Here is a 12,658-nt window from a genome sequence, read left to right as displayed (position 1 = left end):
GATGCCACTGCTGATGAGCAGGGGGAGTTTGAAGAGGAAGGAGAGGAAGATGAGGCGTAAAGTTGAGATGGGTAGGCATTAAGTATAGTCTGAGCAGGCAAGTATTCATTGAGAGAAGGAATCTGTGCAGTTGTGCTGAAGCATGCATTTTTTAATTTGGTGCTCTCCACTGTTGCTTCTGTCAGCAGTTTTGTATCCTTGACTGTCCAATGTAACAGTAGTTGCAAAAATACTTCAGAGTCTTCTGTTGAAATGGTTAACTTCTCAAACATAAAGGCTTTTTGTGTCCTAAACTGTCTCCTCTGCTTTATTTCTCTCTCTATTAAGCAAGTAATTCCTCTGTAGTTTTTTATAACTTTACTTCTCAGTTTATTTCTTAACCTCAGTGAAAGCTTAAGCTCAATAAAACAAGAATTCGCAGGCTGTGATTTTAGCAGCATGTGGAAACTGTAGTAGCTCAGCTAAGAATGACAGCTAATTTATGAAAACTCCAGCTTATCTAGTTGGTGGGATGAAAGCTGCTTTAGCTAGTAGAAACGAGACACTGCACTTGAGAATCCTGCAACTCCTATTTAGGCTCATACGTGGTAGTGAGGTCAGAGAGAAGATATTGAATTCCACATTACAAGCTGTCAAAACTGATTTGATAGGATAGCTGCAGGCTTCCCCACTGCCATTCAGCAACTTATTTAACTTGTTCCAGGGCCTATAGTACATATATATGGGTGGCTGACTGTGATTTGACTTAATATCTTTCCCCAACTCTCCTGTCTAAATACAAAAATTGCATGCAGAGAAGCATAGGTCTGTACTAGCAGACAACTTGAGAACTCAAGACCTGAACTTTCTCTTCAGGAATAAAATTCATGTGTTTCCCAAAAGGAGCCACTAGCCTGCCCTGTAAAAGGATTTACTCTATGGGGCAATCAATTCTCTTTGGGAGATATGAGGTGATGGGCATGTTTCTAGGTGATGTGTCTCAAAAGGCTGTCCAGAGCATAATGTATAATCTTAGTCACTTATAGATACCCTGGCAATAGCTGTCTCCAAGTTACATGTTTACAGGACAGTTGTTTGCTCCTGGTCCCTGTGGTAGGAAACGAACCTCTACCCAGGCAGGGGAGGGAAGTGCAGCAGCACACTGTTGTGCATCTTTGCAAAGGTAAGTGTAGTTTCCTTACAGTGAGGGAGGGGGGATTTATGTTGCTGTGCTTGTAGGTTGCAAGAACCCTGGATGAATCAACTATGCTGTTGTCAGTAGTTAGCAAAGTCTCACAGACCCTATTACTTCTACAAAAATCCCTCAAGGAGTGTAGCAGTAACCCAATAGTTTAGTCTTCGTTAATCGAAACACCACTTAGGTGAGTGGTCCTGTGCTAAAAAAAGTGTTGCTTTGAGGACTGCTACCAGTGCTACAATTACTGTGGTCCTTACTGCTCTGAAAGAGCTGGTATGCACATTTGTGCAGCCTCTATTGTGATCCTTTACTGAAATGCTTGCAAGGCATTACTGGAAGAGAGAATTAAAAGGGAGCTGCTGTGCATAACTAATATCTTGCCTGTTTTGACTCCACTGCCTGTGGACACTGCTCTGAGATTACCCTGTTCTATTGCTGATGGGCCTGTTAACCCGGTGTGCAGGACAACAGGCACTTGCTTTTCTCTTGTCTGTATGCTTGATTTCTGACGTACAGACGAGTGAGAAGCACTTAAACTGCCTGAACTGTCAGTAAACAAATACAGCTGTGTATATCCACAATAGTACTTGTATTTCTTAGCACTTGAGCAGTTCTAGGATTAAACATTAGACGAATTGAGGTTGTTTTAGTAACCTAGTTAATACATACTGCCTCAGGCCCTTTGGGAAAATAACACTTTATCTGGTTGCCAAAGTAACCTTGCCTTGAAATTACCTCTCAGAGTTGCACTTGAAACTGTTTATCATACTAGCTTTGAGCCAGCAAACAAATCTAAACTAAGTTTCACTAAAAGATGAGAAGCTTGTCTTTGATAGTAAATATCTTCTTTCAGCTGTGACACTCTAGCAGGTTTCGCTAGTGTTCAGCATGTCTAGCTTCTAATTCATAGTGTAATTACACTCTGTCTCTAGCTAACCCTTAAATATAGCTACCCAAGTGACACATTTCACTACAGCTTCCTTAGTAGAAACTAGGACACCAGCCTACATGGCTTGCTGCTTGTATTCTGTTTTTTTTGTTCTAGGGGAAGAAAAACCATAAATAGAAATACTTTGACAGAAACATGTCCTTTCATAAATCCTACACAGCTTATTTGCCAGTCATAATAGTTAAAAAAAAAAAATCAAAGCCTCATTTCAGTAGGAGTTGAGATAAATATAGGTAAACGGGATAGTGAAAGATTTGAAGAGAAGGTTCAAAGCTTGGTTGGAACAGTAAGTGAAATATAATGGAGGGTGAGTCTCATACTGGGCCTGGGGGCTACAGTACCTTTTTTTTTTTCTTTGTATCTTTGAGCTTTAGCTGCATTTATAGCCCAGGAGAACATTCACTATAAAAACTGGAGATGACTGCTGTATGCCAAACAACAAAGAGATGTCTTAATGAGTGCACGTAGTTGCAATTTTTCTGTTTCACAAAGAAAGCAGAACCACTGAAAGAATTTCAGATTAGGCAGTCTGACTGCCTTAACCTCTCCTGGGTGTTGATCTGTATTTGCCCATGTGATGAACAACACATCTAGGGCTAAAGGTCTTGGATGAGACATCCTGTTTGGAAGAAATGGGCATAGATAATACAGACTTAGTGGTGTGCAGCTTAAGCCACTTACAATGGCCGATTTATGTTGAGATAGAAGTAAATAATATAAAGCAATATATTTTCATTTCAATATATCAGTTGTGGCCTGAAGGGAAGCATTCTCCTCTGGTGACAATTAGAACTGATGGTGCTGGGGAAGGGAACATTTTATTTATTTATTTATTCCCTTTGTTAAATGAGTGGAATTTTTAAGCATGTTAGTAGAATGCCTTGACCAAGGCAAACAACTCAATGCTTGTCTGCTGGTAAATGCAAGATAGTAAAGATAAAGGTTGTAAAAACAACTAGGTAAAATGTAGGTTTAATTTATATTGAAATGGCATTAGGATGCCATCTCTTCTAATTTCTTTTCCCTGCTTAGTTCTAGGATTTTGGTCTAAACCACTGAAACAACAGTGTTGTGGAAATGTAGTACAGTATGTGGTCTGGTTCTTCAAAACCCTAAAAAATGGTAACGTAGGCCAACATCTGTTTTCCAACAGATGTTTTCCATTCTGTCAGGGAGGAGCAATAATGATTTTCTTCTTCCCAACCTATGTGAAGTGCCTGTATACATCAGAAATTAGGTTGCATTAAGCATACAATGGTCCTGGTGATGTGGTAATCTAAGAATCAAACCTGAGGCCCATCCTGCTGACAGATGTATCTTTCCAGAAGGTATGAGGCAAAAAAACACAGTAAGCCAAAGTCGCAATGGGATTTATAACCTGGAGAAAGAAGAGAATCCAGACATTTGGTCTCCTCTCCAGCAAATTCTCTGCAAAAATGGGGCAAACCCTTATTCTGTGTAGGGAAATCTCATGGATGATGATATCATGTGCCACATACCTCAAAAGAGTATAATGCTAGTAGGTTCTTCTACATGTGCAAGCACTATCTGCTTAAAGAAACTGTGATGGACTGACAGAGTCCTTAGGGGGTGGTGCTGCGATGCTGCAAAACAGTTCTGCTGCCTGGAGCAACTGTGGCAAAGTGGTGCAAGAGGGACAAGTTTTCTTATCTCACCAGGAAGAGCTGAGGCATCTAGCAATACTCTGCATCAGAAAGAGTTCTCTCCTTGTTTCCTTTGTCCTTTTCCCTCCCTGTAAGCTCCATGGCAAAGTTATGTATAAGATCAGGATGAAACCCAGTAGTGGCTTTGAGCAGGGCAAGTTTCATGGTTGTTCAATTGAAATCACTTCCCAAATATCCCTGCCCTGCCTTCCCATCCCCTCTCTCCCAAAAAAAACCCCTAAACCCCACAACCAAAACTCCACATCTTGTTGTCTTGCTACTATTTTTTTTTTTTAAGAAGGGCTGTTAAACTATATTAAATTCTCCTTCTTAGTGGGAGGTGCTTTAATTACTGCTTTTCGTTTAATGAGGCCTAATAATTCTGTTTGTATTTAGCTATGAGAAGGTAAAATCCTCTGGAGAAATAATGTGACTATGCCCTATATTTGATATGCATCCTTTCTCCCAAGGGAAGTTATTCCATTTTTCTTTTCCACATTAAAGCATAATGACCATGTACTTTTACGGATTGTTCAGATGTGGCAGCCGGAATATCTGGCTATAGGTAACGCTGTTCTCCTGAACCTGCTTGTTGTAGGGAGGCACTGTTTTTCATTTACAAATAATCCCTTTCTCAGTCTTCCCATGTGTTTTTTCAGTTACTTCTACATTTTCACAGAACAAAGCTTGACGCTTTTGATGTGTTATACGTGCTTGAGGTAATCAAAGTAAGGTTATTTTTCTCTCTTCTCTTTAACACCAAATGAACCTTTATAAAGAAGTATTAGGAGCTGATCTTGTATGACTAAAAAAGAAGATTTTTGAGAATTTCCCACCTTTTAATCTACAGTCCATTCATAATAAGCACCTGCCTTTTCATACTCCAGCAATCACCTGTCCTGATCTGTTTGTTATTTATTAAAAGGGGAAAGAGCAGACTATTGGTTCTGAGATACTTCCACTTTAGATGGTTTTTATCTTTAGCTTGCCTACATGAAAATGGAAGCGTTTGGTCACAGGAAAGTGCCTGAGGACATGATGCATTTTGGAAAAAGACATTTCTTGGCCCTGACTCTCCTGGACAGTTCTCCAGCTGGAGCCCTTTGAGCATTTGAAACCAAGGGAGTGGGAGGATATGGGGGGAGCTAGGAAAGCCTGCCCTTCCCCAGCCATTCTGCCAGCAAAGGACACAGTGCAGGTGACAATCCTTTCTTCTCCCTGAGCAGTTTAACAAGAAGTGAACTGCTTCCCTGCTCCTAACTTCCACCCTACTTTAAGTATTTTATTTTTGAATCTGCCAGAAAGGAAAACTGTGTCTTTTTGAAGTGTGTGTGTAAGAAAGGTATTTATTTACAATATCTGAGTAAGAAAAGAAATAATTTAACAGTAGGTCATTCCCTTCTCTCCACTCAAAGTCATTTTTCCCTTACAGGCAGAATTCCACTTGTAAGGGAGGAAATCAAGTTAGGTCTGTTAAATTCTTGTTTATTAATGTTTGATTCTTGTAGTGTAGAGATTTTCCAACTGGTTTTAATTTATCCATATGTCATTTTTTACAATCAGGTTATTTTTCTCACTTGGCTTCCTTGGTAAGTTTAAGGCATATTTTTTCTTTTTGGCAAGATTGCCTCTATCATTGCAAACAAAAACATTAATAATCATCCAGCTTAAGCAGAATGTGAAAACACTTACTCCAGAGGATGAAGTGGCTACCCTGGCAAAGGTTGTGTAGCTTATTCAGTAATAAGTTCTGTGTTGTCTCACACTGAAAAATGTTTCCACATTTTCCATGACTTTAATAGAAAGATACTGCCTGCCTTCATAGTGAATAGTCGAACAGGGTTTTCAAGCCAAGTTCAAATGGTCTCAAAACAAGCTTTACAAACATGAAATGAAATTGAAGCATTGACTTCTTACAGCATGCTTCTCTCCATCCAGCATAATGATGGTCTTATAATTAATAAATTTATTTTATGGCTGGTTTTTGGAAATACCAGCTAGGATTCCAGTTCCACCCTAGCAGGCAGGGATTAGAAATTTTCTGGGCATAGAGAACACTTCCATAGACAGGGCTGATTCAATATTTTCCAGCTCCTAAAAAGGGTGGTCCTGTTCCCCTTGCCCCACTTCAGGTGTTACCGTTTTGTTATTTCCTCTAGCAGCTCCAGTCCTCTACCTGTCTCTTCATTTCCCTGAATGTCCTCCCAGACAGAAGACTGGAGGAGTGGAAGAAGATTTTTCTTCAATTAGGGAGTGGGTCAGAAAGAGAACTTATGCAAAGAAGGAGGAAAGGGCAGACAGCTGGAAGCAGGAGAGAGCAAAACAAGATATTTGGTTGATTCAGCCACCTAGTTCAACAGCACTCTGAATTCTCCTGCAGAGAGCCCTGGCAATTTTAAACAATGTATGTTGAATCCCACCACAAACTACTGCACCTCTTAGCAGGCATCACAAGATGAAGTTCGGAGTTTGCTCAGTGTCAGTCTGAGTTACAAGTAACTATCGGATTGCAAGATAAAGCAAGGAGGCTAAGGAACAAAAGAAACAGTGACTAGCAGATCAAAGTCACTATCTGTGCCTTGTTCTCAATGACATGCAGGAAATAAGCTGCCCTGGAAAACGTGATATCAACATTTCATTTATATTGATGCTGAAATCTTAGTCATCTCTTGACTGGAGGACCCACTCTGTAGAAATAGCAGATGCATTTCATCTACTGAGCAATCTTAAAAGGTAGATGCAGCCTGGATGGGGGTAGGAGCCATCTGGCTGCTACCCCATCACATCTGGTGTGCCAAGAGGAAATAATGAGAGGCTGTATTGTTTTGTCTTTCTTCTCGGTAAATTGCTGCCTGATGATGATAAACATATTTTTCCCTTTTTGGAGTCATTTTATGACACGTGATCCTGTTTATTATGGTACCTTTGGAAGCGAGATGAGTGGGGTTCTATTTGCTGTATCCTGTACAACCACATTCACAGAAATGCCTGACTCTCAGAGGTTATAATCTAAGTTCACAAGAGAAACCATATCATGTGGAAGAAATATTAGGTTCATGGAGAAACATTTCTCCCCTCAAAATTTGCATGGGTTGTTTCAGAATTAACAGCAAATTACTCTGTAATGTGATTTTTCTCTCACATACTTATGCTCTCTCCTCTTTTGTTCTTGGCCAAACACACAGACGCCCAGCTATAATAAACCCAAGTATAGAGGGCTCTGTGATGAAACTGCTTTTGCTCATTCATAAAAGCATGCTCAGTGTTGTTACATTTAATTGCTTCTAGTGCCTGCAGTGGGTCATAATTTTGAAATAAAAATAGGTTTTCCCTTTAGGTATTTTATTGCTAACATTAAAAACACCTTCACAATTATTCCACCCTCTTGCTGGCAAAATATTCTTCTATCTTAATGCACATTGAAAATGATCGAGCATCAGGTTCCAAAGGTGACCTCAGACCATGTTCATCAGGTGGGAATATCATAGTTACCAGGGAGAAGATAAACAATAAGATAATGAATAGAGCCTGTTCATTTGAGTATTGAGAGAAAGACTCAAAAAGTCCTGTAGTCTCTGATATACGTGCCTGAGCAATATATGACATCACCCATTACAAATAAGAGAGAATAAAGCCATGAACAGACATTTTATATGTTTGAGCAGCTTTCACATTTATACATTTGTGCTTCTTTCTCAAACAATGGGAAATCATGGACAGATGTGAAAATGTTGTGGGATCCCTGTTGCCTCCCTTGTGCATCCATTACAGGGCTCCGCCGTTGCCTTGGAAACTGGGAAGGCAGGGTTTGATACAGGCAAGGAGCAGGCTGCCGAGGACTTTCAGCTGCTGAGGGGCCTATGGGCATTCCTGGGCACATGACCTGCCTTTGTATGAATAGGAGAGTTTTGGCTTTTACTTGCAATTATGAACGTTTAGAAATTATGGAGCTTTTATAGATTTTTTATATTAAAAAAACCCCAAACAATAGTGAACTTCCATACCTATTTAAATACCATTGATGGCTAAGATTTGTTGAAGTTTTTGCCATAATAGAGGGTTCTGAACTGACATTCAAGTACCTGACATTTAATGTGGTTCACTGTGTGTTCATGGATGTTCAGCAGTGCCGTAGGTGAGCAAACTTGCACACACAAACATGTACTTCCCTTTAGGTACTCAATTTAAAACTTGGAGATACATCCCCCCAAAAAAAGAGTAGGAATCTACAAAGAGACCAGTGCTGTAGCATCTAAGAATTAGTTTCCTAATAAAAGCTCAAAATCCTTAGTGGAATAGCTATAAAGCCTTAGGAAGCCACTGTATGTAGGAAGAAGACATCTCAGGGAGTGTCCAGGTGCCTTCAGGAGAAGAATCATAGTGCTTCAAGTCAGTCTTTTGTAGATTGCCAGAAATGCTTTTCCACCCAAAAATCTCTTCAGTGTCTATGTGGATACCTCAGAGATGCCAGAGATGCAGTTGTGTTGCAGTTTCACCAGTAGTGAGAATATGTAGTTACCTGCTGCTGCCGCCCAAAAGGGTGGGTTATGCCAATAGCAAGTACAGATGTGTATGCATGAGTTGTGCTAGCAGGAGCAAAAGCTACCTGTTATTAAGTACAGCAGAAATATGTCAGAGGAAAATACAACAACTGGGATATAAAGAACAAACTTCAACAGAATTTGGTGAAAACATCTCAGTGCCAGCACAATCCTGGATATTTTGTGTTTGCAAAAGCCACATGTAATTCCACCACACTTAATTCCCTGTGTTGCAAAGCTTAAGCAAATCTGTGCACGTGACATTTCACAGCAGATGAGGTTTCTGCACTTGGAAAGAACAACAGTTGATAAGCAGGTCAATTCACTGGAGCAAACTGAGAGCCACTTTTGAAAATACGATCAAAGTACATTTCCAAGGTCACAGCAGACAAATGGCAGGCAAAGATATGGTACTTTTTTAGCCACCAGTATTTCCTGCCATAGATGAAAAAAAAAGGAGTAAAACTGGTGACATTATGCATTGATTTATATTGTATTAAGCACAGCTAACCTGAGTAATATGTAAACAACTCTGATCATTCTGGCTTTCTTCTTGATAGTGGTATGATTTACCATATCAATTATTGCCTCAACTTTGTAAAAATCTGCTGGTTCTGAAAGTGTTATAACTGCAATATAACATCATAGTGTACTGTGACAGTGAGATTAATAAACTGTATAGTGTTTCTGGTCACCTACAGCCTCCCACTCCTTTCTTTGCCTTTCATACAATCACAGAATTTTTGAGGTTGGACAACTCTGAGATCATCTAATCTAGTCCTTTCTTTTGCCTGACAGGGTCAACTAGAGCAGGTAAATCGTGGTTGTGTTCACTTGGGTTTTGAATATCTCCAAGAATGAAGACTCCACAATCTTTCTGGACAACCTGTACCAGAGCAAAGTGCATTTTTTTTCTTATGTTTATATTTCTTGTATTCCAGTCTGTGCCCATTGCCTCTCCTACTGTCACTGCATGCCACTGAGAAAAGCCTGGCTCCATCTTCTTTACTGCTTCCCATCAAGTATTTATACACACTGACAAGAATCCCCTGAGCCTTCTCCAGGACAATCAGTCCCAGCTCTCAGCCCCAGATGCTCTAGTTCCTTAACCACCTTCATGGCCTTTCATTGGACTCACTCCAATATGCCCATCTGTCTCTTGTACTGGGGAACCCAGAATTGGATGTAAAACTCCAGATGTGTCTCACCACAATGTACCCCCTTCCTTGACCTGCTGGTAATAATCTGCCTTATACAGTCAAGGATGCTGTTGGACACCTTTGCTGTAAGGGCACACTGCTGACTCATATTCAACTTGGTGTCCACCAGGTTCTCCAGGTCCTTTTTTGGCCAAGCTCCTTCCCATTTGTGTGGCCCCCAGCATGTGCTGTTTCAGGGAATTGTTCCTTCCCAGGTACAGGAAGTACCCCTTGCATGTCCCCTTGTTCAATTGCATGAGGTTCCTGTCAGCCCTTTTCTCTCTGGATGGCAGCACAACCCTCTGGTATATCAGCCACTCCTCCCAGTATTGTGTCATTGTCAGACTTGCTGAGGGTGCACTCTCTTGCCATATAAGTCACTAGTGAAGGAGTTAAATGGTGTTGGCTGAGGATCAATCACTGGGGTACATCACTGGCTTCTGAACTTTGTGTTGCTGATCTCAAGTCCTTCAGCTTGGCAGTTCAGCTGGTTTTCACTCCATCTCACTTGTCTGTTTATCTAGGCCGTACCTCATCAGTTGGCCTATGGGGATGTTATAGGAGACAGTTCAACAGCCTTAACAAAACAAAGTGTTAACTGTACTGAGCCTGCCGATGCTTGGGAAAAGTTTGAGAGTTTGCCTTACCATGCTGTCCCTCTTGGCACTTTAATATTGTGCTTGAGGTGAACCCCTACCAGCTCTGTTATACTGAATACAAGGTGCATCATTTTGCATCCTCTTTACCTACCTGTTCCACCACTTCCTTGCTTGATTGTGGGCTGTTATCTCCCTTCCTTTGTGCTAATGTAAAGCTGTCCTCAATAATTTGGCCAGCTGTGTGGCAAAGCTACTTTCACTTTTAAAATATTTACAGCTATGAATCAATTAATGTTTTATAGTCAAGTTCAATAGTTTCTCCACAATCCATTACAGACCCTGTTGAAATTTGTTTCAGATAAAGTCCTTGGAAGCAGTGCAGATATAGGTGTGTATCTCCGTTGCTTTAGTTATATTCTCACTGTTGTTTTTGAACTGTTCCTCCTCCCTTGGTCATCCACCATATACTTAGCTCATTTTTTTCCTATGAGAGATCAAGCAGAGATGTTTGGAGCAGGATCCAAAATTTTTCAAAATGAGGTATATGGCAGGTGTCTGGTAAGACCTAACATAATTTCACTTATAGAAAAAAAAAGATATCCCAGTCCTATGGATGCTAAACTGCTATCACTGCTGGATAACTCCCAGAAAAAAGTATTCTTTAGTATCGGCATAAAACCTTATGCCAGTCCTCTGTGTCTCTGAAATCAGAACCCCACAAATACAGGTTTAGCAGCACTATCTAGAACAGAGTTGTGCTGCTTGAAAGTGGCTGGAGGCTTTAACATCACCACCCAATCCCTGCTTATTTCAGGTGCCTGAGCTATGGAAAAAATTGATTTTGTGCTTAAAACGTACTGAAACATGATTAAGCAGGCCTGAGCTAGAAATACAGGCTTGAGGGTGCTAGTAAAACACAGCTGCACGTGCTTTGCTGCTGCAGCGTGGTAGAGGTCAAAGAAAGCACGGGGACGAGTTCCGACAGGTGTGCGAAAAGTAGTCAGGTGGTTTTGTTTTCTTTTTTCTCTTTTTCACCCCAAGACGTGCCATGCCTTGTCCGATTCCGGCCTTTCCCCCCGACGGCTGAAGGCGAGGTTCCCCCAGAGCCTCAAATCAGCGGCGTTCTCCCTGTGGAGGGGGCCGCAGGCTGCCGCCTCCCCAGACCCACACCCGCCGCCGGCTGGACGCGGGGCCCGCACGGGGCGCGGGAGACAATAAGCGGGCCCGGCCCGCCCCGCGCGGTTTCTGCAGCACGTCAGCAGCGGGGCGGGGCGCGGCGCCCGATTTAAGGGGCTGCGAGGGGCGCGGCCACCGCAGCAGCGGGTGCAGGCGGCGAAGGCGGTGGTGGGAGCAGCAGCAGCTCCGGAGACAGGCACCATGCGTGAGATCGTGCATATTCAGGCCGGGCAGTGCGGCAACCAGATCGGCGCCAAGGTACGGACCGGTGCGGGGAGCGGGGCGCTCCCCCCGGGTAGCACCCCGCGGGTAGCGAGCAGCTCCGTCCCGAAACGAAAAGCGCCCCGGGGCAACTTGCTAAGGCGTCGCGGTTCCTGCCCCTGTGCCCGCTGTCCCCGGCGGTGTGAGGTGCCGCGGGGCTGGGCGCTGGCTGGGATGTGCCCGCGTCCCGGTCCGGCGCTGCCCTGCCTTCCCGCAGGCAGCCGCGGAAACCCCCTCCCTGCCTCGCCCCTCTGCAGCCACGGCGCCGGCTCCCGAGGGAGGGAACGGGAGGTGTGTCAGTGCCGTGGGTTACCCGCTTCCACCGAGGGAGTGCAACTGTTGCCATCTTGTAGTGGCTACAGGGTCTTAAGCCAAGGCTAGACAATGGGAGGAGGACAAATTCAGATAGCCAGGGAGGGTCACCCTCTGGATACGAGCTACAAACGAATTAACTTGTACTTCAATGCCCTGTCTTCTTGTCTGCCTTCTGTTAATTCAGCTGCTGTGGCCAGTGAAGCCCTTGAGCACTGACTCACCTTCCTGCCCAGCAGCTGCTCTGCCATGCAAGGGAGTGGTCAGGGCCACGGCATGCACAGACTGCACTGGTGTGTGTGATTGGCATTGGCCAGCTGTTTCCACTGGCACTGGAAATAGCTAATTGCCATTTTTCAAAAATTTTTTCTAGTTCTGGGAGGTCATCAGTGATGAGCATGGCATTGATCCCACGGGCAGCTATCATGGGGACAGTGAACTGCAGCTGGAGAGGATCAATGTCTACTACAATGAAGCTGCTGGTAAGTTTGCCTGATTCCTCAGATGTCCTTAAAAAAATGGGCCAGGCATGTCAGTTCACTGAGGCTGGAAATATCCCCAAACAAGAGTTGTCATCTGCCAGTGACTCCTCTAAGAGACCTTTGTTCTCAGAAAGGTACTGATAATACAGTAGTCTTGATTGAGACAGTGTGTCTCTCCAGTGAAATGTGGGGAGATGGATGGGAGAACAGCAGGGCTGCTGTGACACTGGCCACCAACTGTGGGGCTATAATGCTGGTTCCTCTCACAGGTAACAAGTATGTCCCACGTGCCATCCTC

The 12,658-nt window shown here is 43.0% G+C and overlaps 1 protein-coding gene across 1 annotated transcript; it reads left to right on the top strand.

Moving 5' to 3' along the window:
• Positions 1-11,441: 11,441 nt before the first annotated feature.
• Positions 11,442-12,655, top strand: LOC113940586 (tubulin beta-4B chain-like; the record flags this gene model as incomplete). Its single annotated transcript, XM_027631743.1, has 3 exons — positions 11,442-11,563; positions 12,252-12,360; positions 12,630-12,655. Coding segments are annotated over exons 1-3 (192 nt in total), but the record flags the coding sequence as incomplete, so codon positions are not given.
• Positions 12,656-12,658: the final 3 nt, after the last annotated feature.

Source organism: Corapipo altera, unplaced genomic scaffold (genome assembly GCF_003945725.1).
Source record: "Corapipo altera isolate COAL_440 unplaced genomic scaffold, ASM394572v1 69165, whole genome shotgun sequence".
Taxonomy (NCBI): Eukaryota; Metazoa; Chordata; class Aves; order Passeriformes; family Pipridae; genus Corapipo; species Corapipo altera.
The sequence above is the reverse complement of the archived record's forward strand: the minus strand, read 5'-3'. Positions and strand labels throughout refer to the sequence as shown.